This window comes from Trichoderma ghanense (assembly GCF_004382785.1).
Source record: "Trichoderma ghanense strain CCMA-1212 chromosome Unknown scaffold_0, whole genome shotgun sequence".
Lineage (NCBI taxonomy): Eukaryota > Fungi > Ascomycota > Sordariomycetes > Hypocreales > Hypocreaceae > Trichoderma > Trichoderma ghanense.
The window spans coordinates 211,391-233,085 of NW_027395663.1; the positions used below are offsets into that span (position 1 = coordinate 211,391).

Consider the following 21,695-nt stretch of genomic DNA (forward strand, 5'->3'; position numbering starts at 1 on the left):
ACGGCGGGAACAACTGGCACAAGTTTGTTTATACGTGTAATAATATTAGCCTTGGCCTGGGTCTCGTCTGTTTTATCCCCAACTCATCTTCGCCTCCTTTCATGGCTTCTTCTCCTCGTCTGCTTTTGCGTTGTTTCCAATCTCCTCCTTCCTTTGTCCTCTACACGTGTCGGAACAAGCGTTTGGAGGTGCGATGCTGTTTATTTATTTATTTATTTATTTTAACAAATGAAGGCTGGAAACGTCGCTTATTGTGTGTCTGTCTCACGATGCTTGATGAAAGGGTGATGATGTATGCCAGAACTGCATACTACCACGAAAACCAAGAGACCCTCTCCGGGCGGATAAGATGGAAGACGGCAGCGTCAATTCGACTTGGACGCCCGTACATTGCATTTCTCTCCCTCCCCTTCCAGCATCAACGAAGAAACAAAGTTCATACGCAAAGCATACAATACATACAGACAAACGTGTCCCAATCTTTCGGTATCCTTTATACATCTTCCCACAGCCTTTTCTTCTCATTTCTCACCCCCCTTTCCCCCGCCTTTCCCTCCAAAGTAAGTGCAGAGCAACAACCCTCCAAAGTAGCAGAGCAACAACAGTGTCGGAACAGGTAACAACAAGAAAAGAAACAGAACAAAAAACGAATAAAATTAAATAAGAGAAAGTAAGAGCACCATCTAGACAACTCTCGTTTTGTTTGTGTGTTTCTCCAGCCTTTCTCCGCCTCCTTTATCCCCCCCTTCCCCTCCCTTCCATCTCATGATATCTTTCACGAGCATTCCTTATGTGGTCGTATTTCGTTCCAGCCGGTAACCTCCAACAGTAGCGGAAAATAGCTTTGACATAAACAAGAGGATCGGCCCCACCATTTTCCACTCCCAATTCTTAGATGGCGTGACAGCGAAGGCAAGATGGTCGGGTTTTCGGGTTGTTTTTGGATGATTTGACAGCCCTCTTACAAAAATGATAAGAAGAAGGCGAATAGCAGGGCGAGTAGTGGGAATTTCAAGAGAACTGTATCCGTAAATAAAAGGGCAATGGATGTGGCCTTTGGTCTTCTGTCATCATCAAGATCGAATTAGAAAGTGTATAGTGGTCGGTCGTCGGGAGCCTTTGTCGGGATTCGTTTATAGGAGCGAGTCGAGCCTGGTGAAGACGCTCAGGCAGGCAGCCACGATTTCCAGCTGCAGTTCTTTATCCTTGGCCTTGTTCACCTCCTGTGTCGCATTTCAATTAGCATAACTCCATTGGCCCTCTGTTCGTTTGGCATCGTCATCTCACCTCGGCAATGACCTGCGGTAGATTGGCTCCGATGCCATTGCCCGTGGCCTTCTTGCCAAAGGGGAACTGGCTGTAGTCGGCCAGCAGCTCGTCCGTCTGCGCAAACGCCCGCTCCCGCGCCTCGTGGCCCAGCGAGGACAGCGCATTCTCCAGCACGTTGGCGGCATAGGCGGCGCACACCATGGCGACGGTGCGCAGGTAGCGGAACTCGAGGTTCTCGGGCAGGAACTGGCTGCCGTTGAGGACAACGGTGCGCTGGGTCAGGACGTTGCGCACGCGGCGGCGGATCTCCTCCTTTGCGCCACCGTCGGCGACGGGGTGGGTGGCCATGTCGAAGAGAAGGAAGTTACGCTTCTCCGTCCGTAGGATGCCCTTGTCGACCAGGCCCTTGGCTAATCGTTCGCGGACCTGCTTGAGCTGGTATCCTATCTTCATCAGGTTCCAAGTCTCGCCTGGCTCAGAGCATTAGCCGCCGCACTGGTCATGTGTATACATGGATGAGAGAGACTGTTCGATATGTGCCAAAATCGCCGTAGCAGCGGCAGCAGGACAGCAAGCAGCGTGAACGGGCAAATGACACAAAAAGAGCTGGACGCGGGACAAGGGGGGAAGGGCAAAAAGTACCGCTCATCAGATCAATCCAGGAGCTGACGCTCATCTTCTCGCTCTGCTTCATCATCTTGAGCGCCTCGTCGAGCAGCACCTCGCCGGTGAGGGTATCGTCTATCACTTCAATGTTCCGGTCGGCCAAGGGGAACCGTCGCCGCGCCGGGTCCTTCTCCATGCTGATGCGCCCGCGGAACGCAAGCTCGAGCACGATGCATCCTCGAAGCGCGTACGAGATGTTGTCGTTCCAGAACGAGAGGTACCCCTGATGGCAGCAATTGCAAGGGCGCGGGTCAGCAATTGGGTCTCGTCCCCGTGAGGCAACACGCAGAGAAGCATTTGAGTGAGCACTTACCTGCTTGTCCTTGAGGCCGAGCAGCAGCACCTCCTCCATCATGGTCAGCTTGGGCTGCTTGCTCCGCTCGGCCGACTCGCTGATGTCTCGGGGGTCAAAGGCAATCTTGTGGCCGTTCTCGCCGCTCTCGTAGCTCGTCTCGGGGCCGCTGTCTCGAGCGTCCCGGGTCGAATTGGTCCTCGACACGCCGTTGCTGCTCTCGCCCTCGGTTCCAGCGCCGCCGCCGGCTCCACGGCGTCGCGTCAGGCCCGACGAGGACATGCTGGGCGTCGGATGAGGCGAAAGTTAGGGGAGGGTGCGCCGATTCTGGCGAGCGGTCGTCGGTCGTCGATCGTTCGAAGGAGCCCAGCCCCAGACCAGGCACGAGTCGGTGAGAAGCAGCGGTTCCTGGAGGCAGCAGACGCGGGGTTCGAGCAGATGGGAGCGTGCGTTCAACAGCCAATGCCGCAGAGATTGACGAGGGACGGACCGCAGGCCGATGGTGGACAGCGCGGTCACGCACGAGAAAGTTGCAGCCGTATCGGTACAGCAAGGCACAGTATGATTTGATGGCTCAGGCAAATCTGCGAAAGGTCCACAGGCGTCTAAGCAGGAGAGACGAGGTCCCTGGTCTGGCTGCTGCCGGTGGGCCGCGTCACGGATTTGGCCAGTTGAGACTCGGAGTCGCAGCAGGGGTGGAGGGGGGACTTTCAGCGCCATGGAGGGCAGAAACAGCGCTAAACGGGACGCCTAGCAGCTGGATCAATAGGCCTGGCCCAACTGAATTGAAAGGGACCACAGATGGGCTACGGAGCAAGTGGCGCACCTTATTACGACGCCTTGATGAGAGCCATCAGGGGAGGGTTTGGGGGGATGGATCTGGTTTGGGGGCACGGGGGGGATTGGAGTAAGAACTGGCTGGAAGTCGTCGAATGAGTCGATATAGTCGATCCAGAATCACAAGCAAGAATAAGGAAGATCTGGTGGCCACTGGTGCGGACGCATTTAGGATTTCCAAGTGGGCTGTGAGAGGAGCAGTACTCGGGACTCGCATATGAAACAACTGAGGCGATGAGAAATTCGATACGAACATGCTGGTCGGAGACTCTCGCGGTATCACAAGGCTGTGCTACCTTACTCTGAAAAATGTCTCAGACACGTATAGAGTGTTAACTACTCGTACATGGACCTGTAGTTGCCCTGGTTGGACCTACGGAGTACATGCGCCGCATCACGCCTTCGTATCGAGAGGTTGCAACCCTGCGGAAGGCGCAGCTTTTCTGGAACAGTGATCTATACGGATCTGACGCCGTGTTGCATACCTGAAAGCTAAAAGAGAGGAACAGAGAGATTTTTTTCAGTCGCGTTAGTATATCCCTCAAGGGTGAGAAGCACTGCATGCAAGTAAAGCTCACTCAAACGGCCTTGATGAAGCATTTATGATGGCATCACCATATCAACTTAGAATACATGGACGCAAGCACAGGCAGGTGCGAACAAAGACGTTATGTGTGCTTGCCGGAGATCGCCCTGTGCGTGTGCCGACCCTGGGAAGGAAGCACATAGACGAAGCACTTGCCCGATTCGGTAGCCGAGTCCGCGAGAAAAGCCACGTAAAGATAAAAGAGATCGCTTCTCCACTCTCAACGTCGACAGAAATTTGTTGCCCAACACCACCATTGCCATTGACTTCTTCCTTTGCCATCGCCGGTCTGCGAGGCATATCTTATGTCCTCTCGGTACTGTTTTATCTTCAAGCGAAGATCAAAACCCAAGATTTGCTTACTCCCCACCCTCGGAAACGTCCATGTCGTGGACACGAACAATGGCGCGTGAACTGGTCTTTCAGCAGTCATGACTGACTTCAACCCAAATGATGAGTTCCATCGCCGGCAGGGGCATCTATCTACATATGAGATCCTAGGAACTATTGGATCAATCAACCACAATATGGCGCAGCAGCAAGGCTCGTGAGCCATACACGATGGACCTCGCTACATGGTCCTTCCTGGGCAGACAACTTGGACAGACAATGGTCGCGTCTACCGTTATCCAAGTCTAGGATGCCAGTCTGTGGCTTCGAATCTGTCAATATCTGAAGCCTGACATGATGTAAATCACACATCTCGTCATCCTGGTCTCCAAGAGCATCCATCCTCTTCCTGAATTCGCTGGGAAAACTGTGATGTCCTTTCCATTGGGAGCGAGAAGTGAGCTTTGAATGGACAGAGTATCACGGCTTTCCTGGGCAAATTCAACAAGAGGATGAACGCCGCCAGAGTCCCGAATGTTGATGCATGATTACTTTCGAGCAGACGATGATACAGAAAACATCAGTCACCAAAGTGTCTTTCTGCATACGAGTACCTGCTTCAAGCTGGTAGGTTGAATTACACTGCATTGTTGAACCTTGTTCCCTGGTTTGACTTGTATACTTACTCCAACTCCTTAGACAAACTAGCACATGTCGACGAGCACTCTATTCAAGCCTCCAGCTCTTCCTCATCTTCCTGCAACAAGGACAGCAGCATCGTCTTGGTGTTCGTCAAACGATATGCACGATGCTCCAGTTCCCCATCGCCGTCTACGGTCGCAGCATGACGGGCGCTGAGGATGGCTGCACCAGATTGCTGCAGCGCTGCACCACTGGCCAGCTGTCAAGTTCCAGTCCCTTATATATCAAAAATGTTCAGTGCCTAACACCAGCGACCTGCCCACTTGGGAGTGGCGCAGTCGACTTGAGCGACGGTGGATGTTGGGGGGGCTTCCCCAGCATGCGCGGCTCTTGCGGCTGATGGCACATCCAGGTGAGGAACTCTCAGACACGGCCCCCAGCCCTGGGTTAGTCGACGGAAAGCCCCTCCTGTCGTCGCCCGAGCTGTTGGTACCCGCAAAGAAATACCCATGGGAAACCAGGGCGCGCAGTAGGACATCCGCTGTAAAGAGATGATCGCTGGGCGCATTACTTTTTTTGTTCTTCTTTTCAATTTTTTTGCTGTCGGGTTTCCCTTTGCCATCCTTTGTTTCTGGTTGCGTTGCGATATTCATGTTGCGCTGCCGCCTCGATGGTGCGTGGTGTTGAGCGTGGTGGGATTGCGGCCATGGCAGCTGTGTCCAAAGGTACTTCGACCGCAGGTACCTTTGGACGCCCCTGGAGCGCCTGTTTTCTCCAAGAGGTCGGGGTTCGAACCCCGATAGGTGCCCTGCATTTTTCTTTTTTTCTTTGCTTTTTTGGCATGCAAAAGAGTGATATCAAGCGCTCCTTGCAGCTGCATGGTTTTGGTATATTTTTTATAGTCATTATGCTGTGAAGTGGTGGAATTCGAGGTGCTGTTGTGCGATGTATTGCTCGCCATCGCGAAGACTGACGGCGGGTAGAAGAGGAAGAGTTTCTCGACGGGAAATCTCTCCAAAAGCTGCCTCACAGCACTTGCTATTTGCTATTCAGGTAACAGTTAGTAGGCATTTAATATACAAGTTCATTTTCCCATATCTTCCCGTGCCAGCAAATCCCTTGCATGCCCATCAGTATCCCATTTTACTTTCCCACCCGCTCGCTCACAGGAACAAGCAATTCCTCATGCCTTTGTGCCAACCGAGTCCTTCCATAACTGGTCAAAGTCGATGTTCTCGGCTTCAAAGAGATCTCGAATCTTCTTGGCCGCGGCCTCCTGCTTCTCCGGGCCAAAGCCCCCTGGTTGGGTGGACTCGAACTGGACAATCTCGATCCAGCGGTAAAAGAGGTTCTCCTTGCCCAAAACCGTGAGGGCGTCCCGGAAAGCAAAGACCTGCCTCCTCCTCTCGTCCTCCTCGGCGGCGATGCCCTGCTTGAGGTCGTGGCACATCCAGCCGTAGTCCTGGTGGTACACGAGGATGACGTTGCGGAAGGCGTCGAGCGCGGCCTCCTTGCTGTCGACCATCTTGTGGGCCAGGACCATGAGGTTCCAGTCGAGGTCCCACTTGTCGTTCATGAGGAGGTAGCCCGTCTTCTGCTCCTGCAGCATGGGCGACGTGGCCTGCTGGGTGTAGGCGAGCAGGATCTTGTTGGAGTCGGCGTCCTTGAAGATGTCGCGCAGCATCCTGTCCCAGTCGCGGCTGCGGCGGACGTAGATCTCCTTGTCGCGGAAGCCGACGCTCCAGCGCCAGCGCGTGGGGTTGCCGTGGGCCGTGGCCATTGTGAACTCGACGGGCCAGGGCCAGATGAAGACGAAGAGCATGAAGTCGATGAACATAACGATGCCGCGCCTCCAGATCTCCCAGGCCAGCTCGGACCAGGTGGCCTCGTCGAAGGGGAACGTGGTCTCGTTGGGGTGGCCCAAGCCGGACATGAGGATCTTCCAGTACCAGGGCAGGACGGCGTACATGCGCCAGACGAAGAGCAGCGCGACGGCGACGTTCATGGCCACGGGCACGAGGAACATCTTGCGCTTGAAGGCGGCCGGCTTGGCGTCGACGTGGGTGATGTAGATGTGCTTCTGAGACAGCTCGCGGGTGAAGGGCTCCAGGACTTCGGGGGCCCGCTTGAAGGGCGCCGGAGGGTTGCCATTGCTGCCGGATGGGGTGGAGGATGTCGCGGGTTGCTTCTGCTTGCCGCTTCTTTTGGTGGGAGCCATTGTGACCTTTTTGCGGCTGACGCTGGTCAAGCACAATGGTGATGAAGAGGATGGGCTGTGAGTGAAAGGAGGTGGATGAGCTTCAAGGGGACATGTGGTATAGTTGGCCCCAGCAAAATTCCACAGATGCCGACCGCCTTGTAAGCCGTCTGTACGTGCATCCACAGATCTCGCCCTAAATGCTTCTAGAATGAATCAATCGGATCAGAAAAGAGTGGGAATGGGGAGGATGATTTGATATGCATGGAAAATCAAACTGTGAGATCCAAGCATCAAGACATATTTTGCATCAGATGTCGTGTGCTCTCTTCCTCTGAAATACCAGGTTGAGCTTCGTGGCAAGCTTTCCCAGCAATTCCCGTTTTGAGCTAGTGGCGGCAGATCCTCCCTTGCATGCACCCGTTACTTGAAGCTGCTACCCGAGACTGTGAGAGCAAGCGATATGAGTATTGCACATGTTTAGAATGATATACGAGAATGTGACCCTGTTGCAGGGTGATGGTACAGATCAACTGGCCATGCCTATGAACCCATCAGAGCATCACAGAGGTATAAAGGCCCCGAATGCTGTAAGTGCTTCTTTGCAGTCGCGGACAATCTTATCCCGAGATGCCCCTCCATATTGGTGGGTGTACTTCAACTTTGAGCTTTAAAAAAAAAAAAAAAAAAAAAAAAAAAAGAAGATGTCCCGCTAACCTGGAACAAGAGCTGCCGACCAGCAATATTCGACCACCAACACTCAGCCAGACACACCACTTCTTCCAATATCAAAACCCAATGTCGCCGGGAGCTTTGCATCAGCTTGGTGGCCATTCTCTCTTGCAATGTTAAGAGCTCGCGCGTGGAAGGTTTGCAGTCCTGCCGGCCAATTGATACCTATTCTGCCACTGCTGGGGCGTAACTGACATCATACTCTCCAGGATCGCGGCCATTCCTTTGTGTGCGCATTCTGTCGACAGAAACTGGCCGTCAATGCCGGACTGCAGCATGATCGAGCGCTATCCATCTCATCTGCCTCACCCAGGCCTTTAGGGGCGCTACGGGAGCTGGGCAAAGAGCGCAGCGCCGTCCTCTCTTGCCAGGCCCGATCGCTGTCTCGGACAACATGCCTCAACAACTCTGCGAACAACGAGGGGCCTCCTAGGGCGGGGGGATTCCCAGGCGCATTCTCCAATGCTGGAGCGGGCGGCTGGGGCTCGTTCGCAAAAGCAGACACATCTGGTGGTTTAGCTACGAACGATGGCTTGCTACCGCACGAGCGACAGGCCCGGCAGAAATCTGCGGCTCCAGAGCCTGCGCAAACGAACAAGAGTAACCAACCGAAACGGAACACGGGCAGCCAGCGCAGCAACAACCCGCAAGCGACCAAGTCGAGATCTGTTCTGGCTGATGTCTTCAAGACCAGCCGAGAACCGCGGGCTCCTCCCACGCCAGACTCTTGGATCTCTCCACAGCCCGAGGGTGGCGAGGCTGCTCAAACTCCGTCGAGGCTATCAATACCTAGCAAGACATTCGCTCGTCAGGGAGCAGCCTCTGGAACACCGCCAACGACATCAACAACCGGCGGTCTCAAGGCCACCGGATGGGGTACCTTCAGCAATCGCAAGCCTGAGACCCCTCTCCATACACATGGAGTCGACGCTCGTGGAAACCAATCCAGCGTGTGGAGCGAAATTACCAAGGGTCGGAAACCAATCATGAAGACAAAGGTGAAGCTCGGAGTGAAGCCACACGCACACGGTCAGGAATCCAAGACGCAAACTGGCGAACCTGCCCCACGCCAGGAGCCCTCGAAGCAGGATTTCTGGGAAGAGCTGGAAACTAGAGCCACGGGACTCAAAGACAAAGCGAAGAGCAAGAAGGACAGTCAACCCACGGACAGGAGGAGGAGGAATACGCAGCAGGCTGAGGACAAATCAGAGTTGTTGAGCGAGACAGCCAGATCTACCCGCAACGTCGAAGATGACGTTACGCCCGAAAAGCAAAGACGAAAGTCCAGATTTGAAGTGGATGAGGAGGAGGATCAGACTGAGAAGTCTCGATCGAAAAAGGCGAAGAAACCACAAAAGAGCAGACAAGCCTACGATGACGAGGACTGGGACGATGAGGCCGTGCACCGGTGGGAGCAGAAGCAACGCCGAAAAGCGGAAAAGGAGGCGCAGAAGCAGATGGCTGTAGAGGAGGAGGAGCAAGCCATCCCGATATTCCTGCCAGAGTACATCAGTGCCTCGAACCTGTCCAAGGCTTTGAAACAGAACGTGGCCCTATTCCTGCACGACATGGAAGAGATGGGCTTCGAAAACATCACCAGCGACACCATCTTCACCGGCGAGACTGCGGCTCTCATTGCAATGGAATACGGCTTCGAGCCGACTGTTGACACAGGCTCGCAGCGAGATCTCCGGCCTCGGCCCCCGCCGGAAGATCCCTCCGTCTTGCCTTCTCGCCCTCCTGTGGTTACGATCATGGGCCACGTCGATCACGGCAAAACTACCCTCTTGGATTGGCTCCGGAAGTCGTCAGTCGCAGCGCAAGAACATGGCGGCATCACACAGCACATTGGTGCGTTCGTTGTCAAGATGTCGTCGGGCAAGTCCATCACGTTCCTCGACACTCCGGGCCACGCCGCCTTCTTGTCGATGCGCCAGCGCGGAGCAAACGTGACCGACATCGTGGTGCTTGTGGTTGCCGCCGATGACAGCGTCAAGCCCCAGACGTTGGAAGCACTGAAGCATGCTACAAGCGCCAAGGTGCCCATCATCGTCGCCATCACCAAGGTCGACAAGGAGGACGCCCGGATCGAGCAAGTGAAGGCGGATCTTTCTCGCCACGGCGTGGAAATCGAGGACTACGGTGGCGACGTGCAAGTCGTCTGCGTCAGCGGGAAAACGGGCCAGGGCATGGAAGATCTGGAGGAGAACATCGTCACGCTTTCCGAGATCCTGGACGTCCGGGCAGAGGACGACGGCATGGCTGAAGGATGGGTTCTCGAGTCCAGCATCAAGCCTCAGGGCAAAGCTGCAACCATCTTGGTCAAGCGAGGAACCCTCCGTCCAGGAGACTTGATTGTTGCCGGCAAGACCTGGGCAAAGATTCGTGTGCTGCGTAACGAAGCTGGGCTCGAGCTGGACTCTGCTCCCCCTGGAACGCCCGTAGAGATACTTGGTTGGCGAGAGCTGCCCACCGCCGGCGAGCAGGTCATCCAGTCGCCTGACGAAGCAAAAGCAAAGACGGCAGTTGAGTACCGCATGGAAATGGCCGAGCGCGAGCAAAGCTCGATGCAGCTCGCAGAGCAGGAGCAGCGCCAACGAGAAAAGGCCGCAGCGGACGCTGCAGCAGAGGGTGAGAGCGGGCCAACCGCCGCCGGCGAGTCGGCGGAGCCCGGCGTCCTCACCCAAAACTTCATCGTCAAGGCGGACGTTGTCGGATCCGTGGAGGCGGTCTGCGGAACCATCCTGGAGCTGGGCAGCCACGAGGTGCGGCCCAAGATCCTGCGATCGTCCGCCGGCCAGATCACCGAGTCCGACATTGACCACGCGGCGACGTCCAACAGCATCATTGTCAACTTCAACTGCGCCATCCCGCCGCACATTAAGCAGCGGGCGGAAGAGGCCAAGGTCAAGATCCTCGACCACAAGGTCATCTACCACGTCGTCGACGACGTCAAGGCGGCGCTGTCCGACATTTTACCCATGAACGTCTCGTTCCGCGTCAACGGCGAGGCCGAGGTCCTGCAGGTGTTCCCTATCAACCTGAAGAAGCGCGTGTTTAGGAACATTGCTGGGTGCAGAGTGCGAAACGGCTCTATCAAGAAGTCATCTCGCGTCAAGGTACTTCGCCGCGGCGAGGTCATTTACGATGGTATGTATCTTGTGAAGCATTTCTCATATCATTTGTTGTACAGTGCTGACTTGGGGGAAACAATAGGCAAGATTGATACCCTCAAACACGTCAAAAAGGACGTCCAGGAGATGGGCAAGGGCACAGAATGCGGTATCGGGTTGGAGGACTTTGAGGATTTCCAGCCCGAGGACCAGATTCAGACGTATGAGGAGATTAAGGAGAGGCGGTACTTGTAAGATTAGCATGCCATGCGTTTACACAAACCAGGCCGGCTTGTGATTATATGTAGACGTGTGAAAATCTGTAGGACACGGGCTGGAAATGTATCAAAAAAAGAATGCCAGGAGGAAGAAACATAGAATGACGGGAACCTCATCTATAGAAGAAGCACTGCACACATGATATAGCAGACACATATACATCCAAATGAAATGGCAGCAGATGGTGGGATTACATGCAATGAGAGTCTACCATCTACTCGGCGCAGAAACAACATTCGACGAAAAAGTCCTCGTCGTAATCGCCGCCCTCGCCCTCTCCTTTTTCAACTTCTCCAACCCAATCCGATCCGTAACCGGCGTCGCCGCAATGATGTTGTCAAACTCATCGTCGTCATCGCCATCACTACCCTGGCCGCCGTCCTCGTCACTACTACCACCCCCGGCATCGTTGTCTGAATCCGGTTCAATGTCCAGGTCGGCCTTGAACCGCTGCTGCGGACGGGGTATCGTCGAGGGCTTCTGCTTATCTTCTGCATTGTCTGGGTTCGGGTTGGTAAAGGTCTTTGAGGCGAGGACTTTGCGCCGGATTTCGGCCATTGCGTCGTCGTCGTCTGAGTCGTCGGAGAGAGCGTAAGGGTCCTTGTCCTCGTCTTCCCCATCCTCTTCGTCGTCTTCTTTCTCTGCTTGCTTGGGCGGCCGTTTGCCCAGGTATATGCCGTCTATACTTGCCTCCTCTTGCGAATCTTCGTCTTCATCCGACTCGTCGTCTTCATCCTCTTCCTCCTCGTCATCCGAGTTTATCGGCGCTCTCCTGTTTGTGTTTCCGCTGGTCCACATATCGTCCTGGCCCTCCTCCCTGCTCTCGGCATACTCCTGCTCCAGCCTCTCCATCCACTCCTCCTCCGTCCTCTTCACGCCCGCCTCGTCCTCACAAGCCGCATACCTCTTCAACAAGCTCGAATTGATCTCCAAAAACGACGGCCCGTACGAGAACGGCGCCAGGATCTGCTCCGCCCAGTCCGGGTGCCCGCAAATGTAGAACGCGGCGGCCAGCGCCTCGACGCAGTTGAGCCTCCACGGCTTGCCGTAGTTGACCGTGTTGGCGGCGACCAGGTACGGCAGCAGCCGCTCGCACTTGCCGCCCACCTTGTTCCACTGCACCTCCTTGGTCCGCGCCCACGAGCACTCGACGACGGCGGCGCCGAACTGGTCCATGAGCTCCCGGTCGGCGGGCGAGATGACCTTCTTGCCGTTGGGCGTGATGATGACGCCGCCGTGGCGCTGGCCCATGTGCAGCTCGCGCATCATGCCCAGCTTCATCAGCTTCTTGCCCGAGCAGCGCTTGGGGTCGCAGTGGCCGAGGTCCCAGCAGGCGGCCTTGAAGGCGGGGCGGCCTGCTGACGAGGAGGATTCGCCGGCGGCATCGTCGTTGTCGTTGCGGTGGCGGGGTTGGCGAGGAGGGCCGCCGCCTCGGGGGCCGAATTTCTTGCCTCTTGCGTTGAAGTCTTTCTTGTGCCGAACCATTCTGCAGGCCGAGTTCGTTTGTAGATGATGAGGCGATGTGGAGGATTCGGCTTTGTATATATGTGAGGAAGTGGGCGAGTGTGGGATGTGGATGTTGCTCGAATGGCGGTTTGATGATGATATCGAGTTGGGAGGAATTGGGATTTTTTTTTTCCTATCGGGGATGCAAATCGCCGCCCGCCGCTGGTTGGAGCGAGGTACAGTGAGTGACTGGAACTTTGAGAGCTGAGAACCCCTCCAGATCCTTCGCTTGGAGCTTATACTCTGTAAGCAGCAGGTTGAATGAGGCAGAAGAGACGACAACTGAATGATAGAAAATGGGTGGATTGTCTCCTAATCTGCCAAATCAGCTTGAAAAAACAATTGATTATTGAATTGACTCCTACAGATTCAGCTACAACGTCCAGAATACCGAGCACCGAGTCGGACAAGTACTGTACTTTTGATCCACCACCCCGGTAGGTGCATAAGATCCAGACATTCACCCGCAAGGCAGCCAATCGCCAGCCCAGGCAGACAAACTCGCCCTCAATCCTGTCCATACATACTTATACAGTAATACAGTACAGACCACGGCCAGCGCCACAGTGACCACATTGCCCGAAGCGGAGGCGGATGGATCGAGTCGCCAGACCAGCGTTACAACTGCGGCGCTGAAGGAGAACCGAAGAATCGAGGTACGGCCATTCTGCGCAGCTCGGGACCACGTCGTTTGTTTTGCAGTGGCTGGGCGAGAGCTGACCGGGATCCAGCTTGCGACTCCGTTTCTGTCGACATCACGGCCGGATCAGCTCGGTCTTTGTAGCTCGAGGATCAACTTGGAGCTTTCCATTGCAACGACAGCTGCTCTACTCGTTGTCAATCATCCGGACTGAGCATCGACCTGCTGCCTAGCTTGAGCTTCGATCAGCCAATTCGACGGCCAGACGGCGGACAACCGTACAAAGCGATCAAGACACATCACAGTTGTATACACACACGCGATGGAAGCCGCCTCTGCTCGCGCGGCGGCCCGCGACCGCTGGGGGGATGTCGGCCGCGCGCCCTCCCAGCTCCTGCGCTTCATCCAGGGAGCCTGCAGCCCCGAGAACTACGAGCCCAACCTGGCGCTCAACCTCGAGATCGCGGACCTCATCAACAGCAAAAAGGGCTCGGCCCCCCGCGAGGCCGCCACCGCCATCGTCGGCTTCGTCAACCACCGCAACCCCAACGTCGCCCTGCTCGCCCTCAGCCTGCTCGACATCTGCGTCAAGAACTGCGGCTACCCGTTCCACCTGCAGATCAGCACAAAGGAGTTCCTCAACGAGCTGGTCCGGAGGTTCCCGGAGCGCCCGCCGATCCGCCCGACCCGCGTCCAGGCCAAGATCCTCGAGCTGATAGAGGAGTGGCGCATGACGATATGCGAGACGAGCAGGTACAAGGACGACCTGGGCTTCATCCGGGACATGCACCGCCTTCTTAGCTACAAGGGGTACATGTTTCCCGAGGTGCGGAGGGAGGATGCGGCCGTTTTGAATCCCAGTGATGTGAGTGACCTCATTGAGAACGACTGGCTCTATGTTATACGTCAATTGTCATGGCATGAAATAAACGCTAACTCCAACTGCTTGGCCGCAGAACCTGAAATCGGCCGAAGAAATGGAGGAGGAGGAACGGGAGGCGCAATCCGCAAAGCTTCAGGAGCTCATCCGCCGCGGTACGCCCGAGGATCTCCAGGAGGCCAACCGTCTGATGAAGGTCATGGCCGGCTACGACACTCGGTCCAAGACAGACTACCGGGCCAAGGCTGCCGAGGACGTCGGCAGGATCCAGGCCAAGGCGCGACTACTGGAAGAGCGCCTCGAGGCCTTCCGGCCCGGCGACAAAATGCAGGACGGCGACGTTTTCAGCGAGCTTGCCGCGGCCCTGCAGAGCGCCCAGCCCAAGATCCAGAAGATGTGCGAGGAGGAGTCGGATGATCACGAGGCCGTTGCGCGGCTACTGGAGATCAACGACAGCATACATCGCACGGTTGAGCGCTACAAGCTGATGAAAAAGGGCGACCTGGAGGGCGCTGCCAAGGTCGCGGCCGGCCATCCGCCGCCGTCACAATCAGGGGCATCAAGTTCAGCGGCGAACGAGTTGTCGCTCATAGACTTTGATGGCGATGCCGCGCAGAGCAACGGCAGCAACGGCGCATCCTCGTCGCAAGCTGGTGGGTTGGAAAACGACCTTCTCGGCCTCGACATCAGCGGCCAGTCCAGCACGTTTGGACAAGGCGGCGGCATTGCCCTGGGATTCGGGGCGAATCAAAGTAAGTTGCGCAAACTTGGACTCTCGTGCCTGATGGTTGACTGACTTTGTTCTTAGACATCCCTGGGCCCGCGCTGCTCTCGTCTCTGACCCAGGGCAGCACTGCCAGGGGCGCCGGCCAGAACGACACGCCGCCCCCGTTCTCTCAGTTTGCCTCCTTTTCGTCTCCCCCAGCGTCCCAGTCCGCCACGCCTCAGCCCAACTACCTCCAGCAACAGGCGCCGCCTCAACAGACCGCATCCAGCGCCTTCGCCTCCGCCTTTTCCGCCGTCCCTCCTCCCGCGCCGCAGCCCGCAGCCGTGTCCAACGACGACGACGAGTGGAACTTTTCCTCGGCGCTGCCGGCGGAACAGCCCTCGCCGGCCAAGCCCCAGGAGCACCGGGGAGTCGCCAGCAACTCCAGCTTAAAGACTGAGTTCCTGGCCAAGAGGACCACGGCGGTCAGCAACTCGATCAACATTGTGTTTGCCTTTTCAAACAACACCGCGCAACCCATTACCGAGCTACACTTTCAGCTGGCAGTTACAAAGGTACCGCCTTAGCTCCAACCCCCCCCCCCCCCCCCTTTAAACCCCCTTTCATCAACTCCCAATCGCTAACTCAAGTCTTCTCCAAACTTCGCAGGGCTACGAACTCCAGCTCAAGCCCCAGACAGGCCGCTCCCTCGCCCCCAAGCAGAGCCGTGGCGTGACGCAAGAAGTCGACGTCTGGCACACCGGCAACCGCAGCCAGCGCGTCGAGTCCGTCAAGCTGCGCTGGCGCGCGTCGTACAAGGTCGGCGAGGAGGCCAAGAATGAGATGGGCGAGATTGCCGAGTTTAGCATTGCGTAAAAAAAATGACACACAGTCTTCTTCTTCTTTGTTTAATCATACCTCTTGTTTGTGTTGTTTCCCATCTCCTTTGCGGCTTTCTTGTCCCTTCTTTGAAACATATGCACACACACACACACACACACACATATATATATATATATATACTCTGAAAGCTTGGGGGGAAGAGATATAAAAAAAGGAGAAATCAAGTAGGGATGCCTATCTCGTCGTGTCTTGCGTGCCAAGTTTCAGAAGTTCTTACTAGAAGGAGTTCTTTTTCGAAAGGGAGGAGGAGGCATAGCGCTTGCAGGCTTTTATTTTCGTCACATAATGTCTTCATCATCAGCATGTATGTAAGATGAAAATCCGAATCAAAAAAAATGAAAATAGCACAAGAACAGGATAGGTGAAGAACCGCAAAGGACATAAGTGAAAGAAGGCGAGCAAGTGGACAGTCAGAAGCGGAGACATGTAGTCAAAAAGGTGAGAGAGAAAAAGTTGAAACAAAAGCCGGTCAAAGCGGCCATCTATTTTCACGCCACCATTATGCACATGACCCAAAGTGAACGGCAAATTCCGTCCATCCCGCCAGGGTTCTGAACCCAGTTGAAAGAAAAGAAGAAGAAGAAAACACAAACAACTCTTCCAGGCCCATCCCTCCCCCCTTTCTCACGAACCTCTTCCAGCACTTGTGTGTCCATCATACCGTGTAAACGCCGCCGTCAAGCCACCCCCCTTCCGAACTTGCATCCCCTGATTCAATTCCGAGAACAGGTGGAAAAAAACGAAGCCAATGGGCAGAAAAAAGAGAAGAGTCAGAAAACAACAAGGTCGAGAACACGATGAAATCAGAAAAGCAAACAGGAAACAAGAGTCTGTGCCTCTGTGCCGATAACGTGCTGCCCATCATCTGACAGTGAAGGAAATGCCTTTGAACGCGGAATATACCGTTGTGGCAAGCGAGAATTCCAGTTGCTGCATGATCCCTCTGCTAGTGATTGCCTGCAATGCTACCAGGAACACACCCATGTCCGCAGAGGGGAGAGAGAATAGAAAACAAACAAATATCGACAAGGGGCCGCAAAAGGCAGCCAGTTCGAGTCGTCCGTCGGGTGCTCGTAGTCATTATGTGTACAGATCCGCTGAGTATTAGGAGAAAAAGAGCTGCTGAGTAGCTTCTCTGAGAAAGGCCACCGTCTGGGCGGCAATCTGTATCTGGAAGGGATGTGGCAGATCATTTATCGTCTTCTCTTTACCTTTCCTTCCTTCTAGGAACCAAGCTCGCGGACAGATAATGATGGCGTGGTGGGTTGGAGTGGATATCCGTTGGCCGACGCCTTGGCCATGCTCTCTCGCTCGGCCTTCTCCTTCTCTCGCTGGGCCTTTTCGGTCTTCGTGATGCGAGGCTTCCGTGTGACGGCGCCGCCTCTAGAGCCTGGACCGCCACCGCGTCCGGTGGTGGCACCTCCTCGAGTTGCTCCTCCCCGGGCACCTCCTCGACTGCCACGTCCGCCTCGTCCACGCTTGGGACGCTCCTCGTGCCTGTGATGCCTGGGTTAGTGTATGAAGAAGAGGAAGACTTGACATAAGAAGTAGTACGCACCCTGCAGCTGGCTTTTCGACCTCAGGAACCAATGGGCCAGAGTAAACAAAGAATCCGTCTCGGCTGGCAGCAGCCTGAGCCTCCCAGAGCAGTTCAGAATCGTCCACGAAATCATCATCAACGTCGTATTGATCCTCTTTGAAATTGCGCTTCTTCTTGGGCTTGGCCTGCGCGTCGGCGCCACTCACTCCACCATTCTCTGGATTGCTAGCCTCAGCATCGGACAGATCGACGGACATCTCGTCACCAGACTCGCGGCCAGACTCGACCTTCTCCAAGGATGCGGCAGCCGCAGCAATGCGGGCCTTGCGATCTCGGTCGGCAGCAAGACGGGGATGCAGAGCATCCCAACCATACTGTTCCTCGGCCATGCGCATGAAGTTGACGTATTTGTTGGTCTCGCCCTGGCCGATGGGGATGGTGAGGACAATGGTGGGCGTTTCCTTCTCTTCGCCAGGACGAGCTCTGCCAAAGTCGAGAATCGATCTCTCGTCCACCTCCATGATGGTTTCATCCAAAGAATCCGTCTTGGGTGTCGAGACGCCGGTGACAGGCTTTTGCTTCGGAGACACCTTCTTCACGGGCCCATTGGCAATTGTGGTAAAGTTGGAGTGGTCGACGACGGGCCGAGGGGCCGGAGGCGTGGGGGCGTCGCGTTTTATATCATGGATAGAAGGCTTCAGAGCCGGGGCCTGGCTGGCTGGCGTGGGTGTCGATGCCTTGGGGACGTATGACGGGGAAGGCGGCAGCGGGGTGGCGTCTTGCGTTTGCAGGCGGGACTGAGACAGGGCCGGGGGATAAGACTGGTGGGATTGGCTAGGAGATGCCTTGGCCGCCGGCTGGGGCTCAATCATGCTGGCGATGGATGGCGAGCGGTGCGAGGGCTGAGCCGGCAGGGGGGCTCGCGGAGACCCGGCAGCTGAGGAGTAGTGCGAGGTGATGGTCTCGCGGACGGGATCATAGTTGCCCCGGATAGGGTCGTAGCTCTGGCCGCTGGTGCGCACGGGTATGGAGGTCGGGCTAGCGATGCTGTTTGACGGCGACCGAGCGACGGGTGGCGGGTCGGCATTGAGGATGCTCTGCATGGAGCTGGGATAGCCCTCTCGCTTCTGCATCTTGGGCGAGTATCGCCTGTCCGAGAGCGGCTGTAGCTGATGCTGCGGCGGCGGCGACGCCAAGGGCTCTCCCAGCTGAGGCTGAAGGGACGGCGACGAGGACGAGGGCGCTCCCAGCGCGGCAGGGGCAAGGGGCCGCGGACTGGGGGCGTCGGCGTCGACGTCGGAGGCAGGCGCCAGCTTTCTCTTACGCTGCACTGGCGTCGCCTCAGCCTCCCGCGGCTTTCGGGGCTTGCGAGCCTTGGGCGGCTCGGTTCCATCGGCCGGGGCCTTGGGCTTGACGATTGAGCCGGGCTTGCGTCCCGGCTTCTTGCGGGGGACGCCCGCTGCTGTGAGTTGCACCCATTCGCCGTCGACGTACGAATACCGCTTCTGAGGTTGGTTGCGCGCGCCAGGAGCGCTTCCGGGAGAAGCCCCCGATGGTGGCTGCTGCTGCTGCGAGTACTGCTGCGAGTACTGCTGCGGGTTCTGGTCACCACTGACGACGATTTCCTCCATCTCGAGCTTTGAGCGGTCCTTTGCGGCGTTTGGACGGCGGCCAGCCCCGTGCGAGGGCGACCCGGGTTCTGAGAGGGAGCCCGAAGGCGGAGAGGAGAGTTCGCCGGCGGAAGAATCGAATCGCGTCGATGCGTCGCCGACAGCAGCCATAGTAGGGCTAACGCGAAGCCGGGGGACGAGAGGGAGCCTGCCGTCTAGGTTGTGACCTGGCGGCAGCGCAGACTGTTCTCTGTGACACGGGAGGAATGACGGTTGGGGATGAGGAGGCCGGGACTGGCAGCCAGGCGCTTCTTTGAAATGCGAGAATAAAGCGATCTTCTCGGCGTCGCTTGTCCAAGGGCACTTCCGAAGTGGCAAAGGTGAGTTCGGTGAGAGTTGGGAAATTATGTATTACAACATAACAAAGATGCCAAGAGAAACGAGAGAACGGAGAAGTAGGGGAACAGGAAATAGAAACAGAAGAAAAGGAGGAAAAGAAGCATCAAACAAAGGTAGAAGCCGGCGAAGTGACCAACAAAAACCAGGAACGAGGCGCAACGAATGTGATTGAATGCAGACCGGCAGCCTTGCGAGAAGGAAAGGCAAAGCGCGTCGACGAGGCTGCGGCCCTTGACAGGCGGGCGATGGTGTGCAGAAAGTGTGACGTTACGTGAGTGGCCGGAAGGGAGTGGAAACGTGACGAGTGGAGCCGGGCGCTCTTTGGACTTGCGAATAGCCTCACAATCGGCCAGCTGGGCGACAGACTCGCGGGAGGTGCGCGGCGGCCTGAGCTGATGCGCTGCGCTGAAGCTGCGGGGCTGCAGCGGTTGCAACAGCTGGAATGGCGTGCAGCAGGGCAAGGCCTGGCGGATGCACTCGACTGCGTCTGGCGATGGCGCGGGCGCTGCGCGGGAGCGAGATTGATGGCGAAATCGAGTCGGTTTGCGTGGTTGGCGGTGGGTGGCAGAGGGCGACAGGAGGTGAGGCAGAAGGGGGAAAAGGGGAGAGGCGGAGGTGGAAAAAAGGGAAGAGGTTTAAAAAAAAAAAAAAAAAAGGATGGGAGATGGAGGCACAGGAAAAGCGTTAGGGAAAAAAGAAAGGGCAGAAAAAAAGAGGAGGGAGGGGGGAAATGATGGGGGATTTGCCAGCTCGGCACGATTTGGGGATGGCGACAAATATAATGGCAGCAATTCTGCTCTTTCAAACACAAGAAAAGGCGAGAAAACCGGGGCGGGCAGCGCGTGGTTTGGGCCTGGAAACAGCTTGAAGCGGTCGTCTGTAGGCAGTATCTCGGGCAATGCAATGCAATGGACGGCCCAGTCAGGCCTGCAATGCGGTAATGCGGTAGTAATGCGGCACCACCTCAGTGACCAGACCAGGCAATGCGATAAATGATGGGGTATAACGTCTAATGTCTGCGCTGCGACGGCCTCATTGGCAGAGCCGGCGTGAATTCGATCAGCAGAGCGTGGAACGGCTGGGATGGGCGTGGGGCTCGGCGCAAGGGGGTGTATCGATATGAAGACAACCGAACAGATATTGCCAGCATCTCTCCTCCGTATCGTCGATTGTGTTATGTATGCGTGGTCGGCGCACAGTATTCGCAGCACGGAGCAGAAGCGGCGGAATTTGACAAAACGTGGTACGGCCTGATGTTGGTCGGGGTACGAATAAACACAAGGTACCTCCGGATACTGCCTGGTGCCGACTGAGGTACCAGGGGGGCCGGCAGAGGAGGTCGAGAGATGCGAGCCGAAGTTGGCGCGGGTCTTTTTTTATTCCAGATGGAACCCCGGCTTCTTAATTGGAGGTTCGCTCGAAGAATGACCGGGGCCCGTAGAATCACAGGTTCCAGGGTTTAGCCTCGGATCACGGGACTATACCTAATAGAGCTGCCACCACGGAAAGAATGGAAGTATGGAGCCCTTGCAGCTGGACTACCTTATCTCAACAGCTCCCAGCTCCGAATTCCCATTTGATCAAGCAGACTGTGGCATTTGTTTAGCAGAGGTGGTTCCGGTAAGGTCAGGTATGCAAGGCAGGTGCAGTGGTGATCAGCTGTGTTTGGTACGAGGTAGCACCGCACCCACCACCACCACCACCACCACCACACTGCTTGTCCCGATAGTGCGAATCCCGGCCACGATTTGATGCCAAGCTTTGCTGCATTGGCACACGCCCGCGCTCCATTCGCACGATTCGCACATGGCACTTCCGACAAGTCACTTACTTTATCGCCCGCTGCTCACAACCGCTCATCCGCACTTGGTGAATCACTGCTACTGCACCGCATCACAACTCACAGCAATCGGACGGTGATACAGGCAACCAATATTATACTCCGTGCACATACACATACACACACGCCTGGACGGTGCCGGAGAATTGAGGATGCAGGGTTGAGAAACAGGCACAGTAGCGTGGCCTGATCCATGTACTGGCCCTTGTTGTGCGGCACCCCAGAGTCCCCTACCAGGGCCTTCCAAGGTTGGCTTGCTGTGGGGGAAGGGCAAAAAGAGGGAAGACAACGACGCTAGGGCACTTTCGACGATGCGCGACCACACTCCCCACCCACCGGCAAGGGGCCCGCCAATCAGCGTCCAGATTAAACGCGGCACGCTCTTAGCGACTGGCAGCCTTCTTTTTCCTTTATTTTTCTGTGTGTCCTACCTAATTCGCTGTGCTAGTTCCAGCTTACCTAGTCAAGCCGAGAAGCGCGCTGCAGCACGCCCGGAAAGAAGCGGGGCCACAGCATCAGAGACCATCCGATTTGAATTGCTTTTTGCATGCACCAGGTTCCGGAAAAAGACCAGGTCTGAAGCCGAGCCCCACCTGGAGGCGTGTCTTTCTTTTCTTTTTTTTTTCTTCCATTTTTCTATATCTATTTCTCTGCTGCTTTTCAGTTTACGGCTGGTGCATGTGGCATTGGATCTGATAGGCGCGGCCCGTTACAGACGGTGGCATCAG

At 56.1% G+C, this 21,695-nt stretch overlaps 8 protein-coding genes across 8 annotated transcripts; 2 read left to right on the forward strand and 6 right to left on the reverse strand.

Moving 5' to 3' along the window:
• Nucleotides 1-1,133: 1,133 nt before the first annotated feature.
• Nucleotides 1,134-2,510, reverse strand: CCMA1212_000073 (Vacuolar protein sorting-associated protein 74; the record flags this gene model as incomplete). The annotated part of the gene is made up of 4 exons (XM_073697558.1): nucleotides 2,249-2,510; nucleotides 1,912-2,158; nucleotides 1,288-1,739; nucleotides 1,134-1,223 (listed from the first exon to the last, which is right to left on the reverse strand). The coding sequence occupies exons 1-4, from the start codon at nucleotides 2,507-2,509 to the stop codon at nucleotides 1,134-1,136; spliced, it is 1,050 nt and encodes a 349-aa protein (XP_073563113.1). The 5' UTR covers nucleotide 2,510.
• Nucleotides 2,511-2,533: 23 nt separating this feature from the next.
• Nucleotides 2,534-2,947, reverse strand: CCMA1212_000074 (uncharacterized protein; the record flags this gene model as incomplete). Its single annotated transcript, XM_073697559.1, has 1 exon — nucleotides 2,534-2,947. One exon carries the CDS (start codon nucleotides 2,945-2,947, stop codon nucleotides 2,534-2,536), a length of 414 nt encoding a protein of 137 aa, XP_073563411.1.
• Nucleotides 2,948-4,710: 1,763 nt separating this feature from the next.
• On the reverse strand, nucleotides 4,711-5,275 carry CCMA1212_000075 (uncharacterized protein; the record flags this gene model as incomplete). Its single annotated transcript, XM_073697560.1, has 2 exons — nucleotides 4,711-4,881; nucleotides 4,931-5,275. 2 exons carry the CDS (start codon nucleotides 5,273-5,275, stop codon nucleotides 4,711-4,713), a joined length of 516 nt encoding a protein of 171 aa, XP_073563108.1.
• Nucleotides 5,276-5,805: 530 nt separating this feature from the next.
• Nucleotides 5,806-6,840, reverse strand: CCMA1212_000076 (uncharacterized protein; the record flags this gene model as incomplete). The annotated part of the gene is made up of 1 exon (XM_073697561.1): nucleotides 5,806-6,840. The coding sequence occupies one exon, from the start codon at nucleotides 6,838-6,840 to the stop codon at nucleotides 5,806-5,808; it is 1,035 nt and encodes a 344-aa protein (XP_073563110.1).
• An 824-nt stretch (nucleotides 6,841-7,664) lies between these two features.
• On the forward strand, nucleotides 7,665-10,919 carry CCMA1212_000077 (Translation initiation factor IF-2; the record flags this gene model as incomplete). The annotated part of the gene is made up of 3 exons (XM_073697562.1): nucleotides 7,665-7,688; nucleotides 7,761-10,701; nucleotides 10,768-10,919. The coding sequence occupies 3 exons, from the start codon at nucleotides 7,665-7,667 to the stop codon at nucleotides 10,917-10,919; spliced, it is 3,117 nt and encodes a 1,038-aa protein (XP_073563109.1).
• A 231-nt stretch (nucleotides 10,920-11,150) lies between these two features.
• CCMA1212_000078 (Ribosome biogenesis protein TSR3) lies at nucleotides 11,151-12,428 on the reverse strand (the record flags this gene model as incomplete). The annotated part of the gene is made up of 1 exon (XM_073697563.1): nucleotides 11,151-12,428. One exon carries the CDS (start codon nucleotides 12,426-12,428, stop codon nucleotides 11,151-11,153), a length of 1,278 nt encoding a protein of 425 aa, XP_073563107.1.
• A 317-nt stretch (nucleotides 12,429-12,745) lies between these two features.
• CCMA1212_000079 (uncharacterized protein) lies at nucleotides 12,746-15,551 on the forward strand (the record flags this gene model as incomplete). Its single annotated transcript, XM_073697564.1, has 7 exons — nucleotides 12,746-12,749; nucleotides 12,817-12,886; nucleotides 12,985-13,285; nucleotides 13,355-13,954; nucleotides 14,046-14,721; nucleotides 14,778-15,250; nucleotides 15,345-15,551. The coding sequence occupies 7 exons, from the start codon at nucleotides 12,746-12,748 to the stop codon at nucleotides 15,549-15,551; spliced, it is 2,331 nt and encodes a 776-aa protein (XP_073563106.1).
• Nucleotides 15,552-16,801: 1,250 nt separating this feature from the next.
• Nucleotides 16,802-18,899, reverse strand: CCMA1212_000080 (Histone promoter control protein 2; the record flags this gene model as incomplete). Its single annotated transcript, XM_073697565.1, has 2 exons — nucleotides 16,802-17,075; nucleotides 17,137-18,899. 2 exons carry the CDS (start codon nucleotides 18,897-18,899, stop codon nucleotides 16,802-16,804), a joined length of 2,037 nt encoding a protein of 678 aa, XP_073563825.1.
• Nucleotides 18,900-21,695: the final 2,796 nt, after the last annotated feature.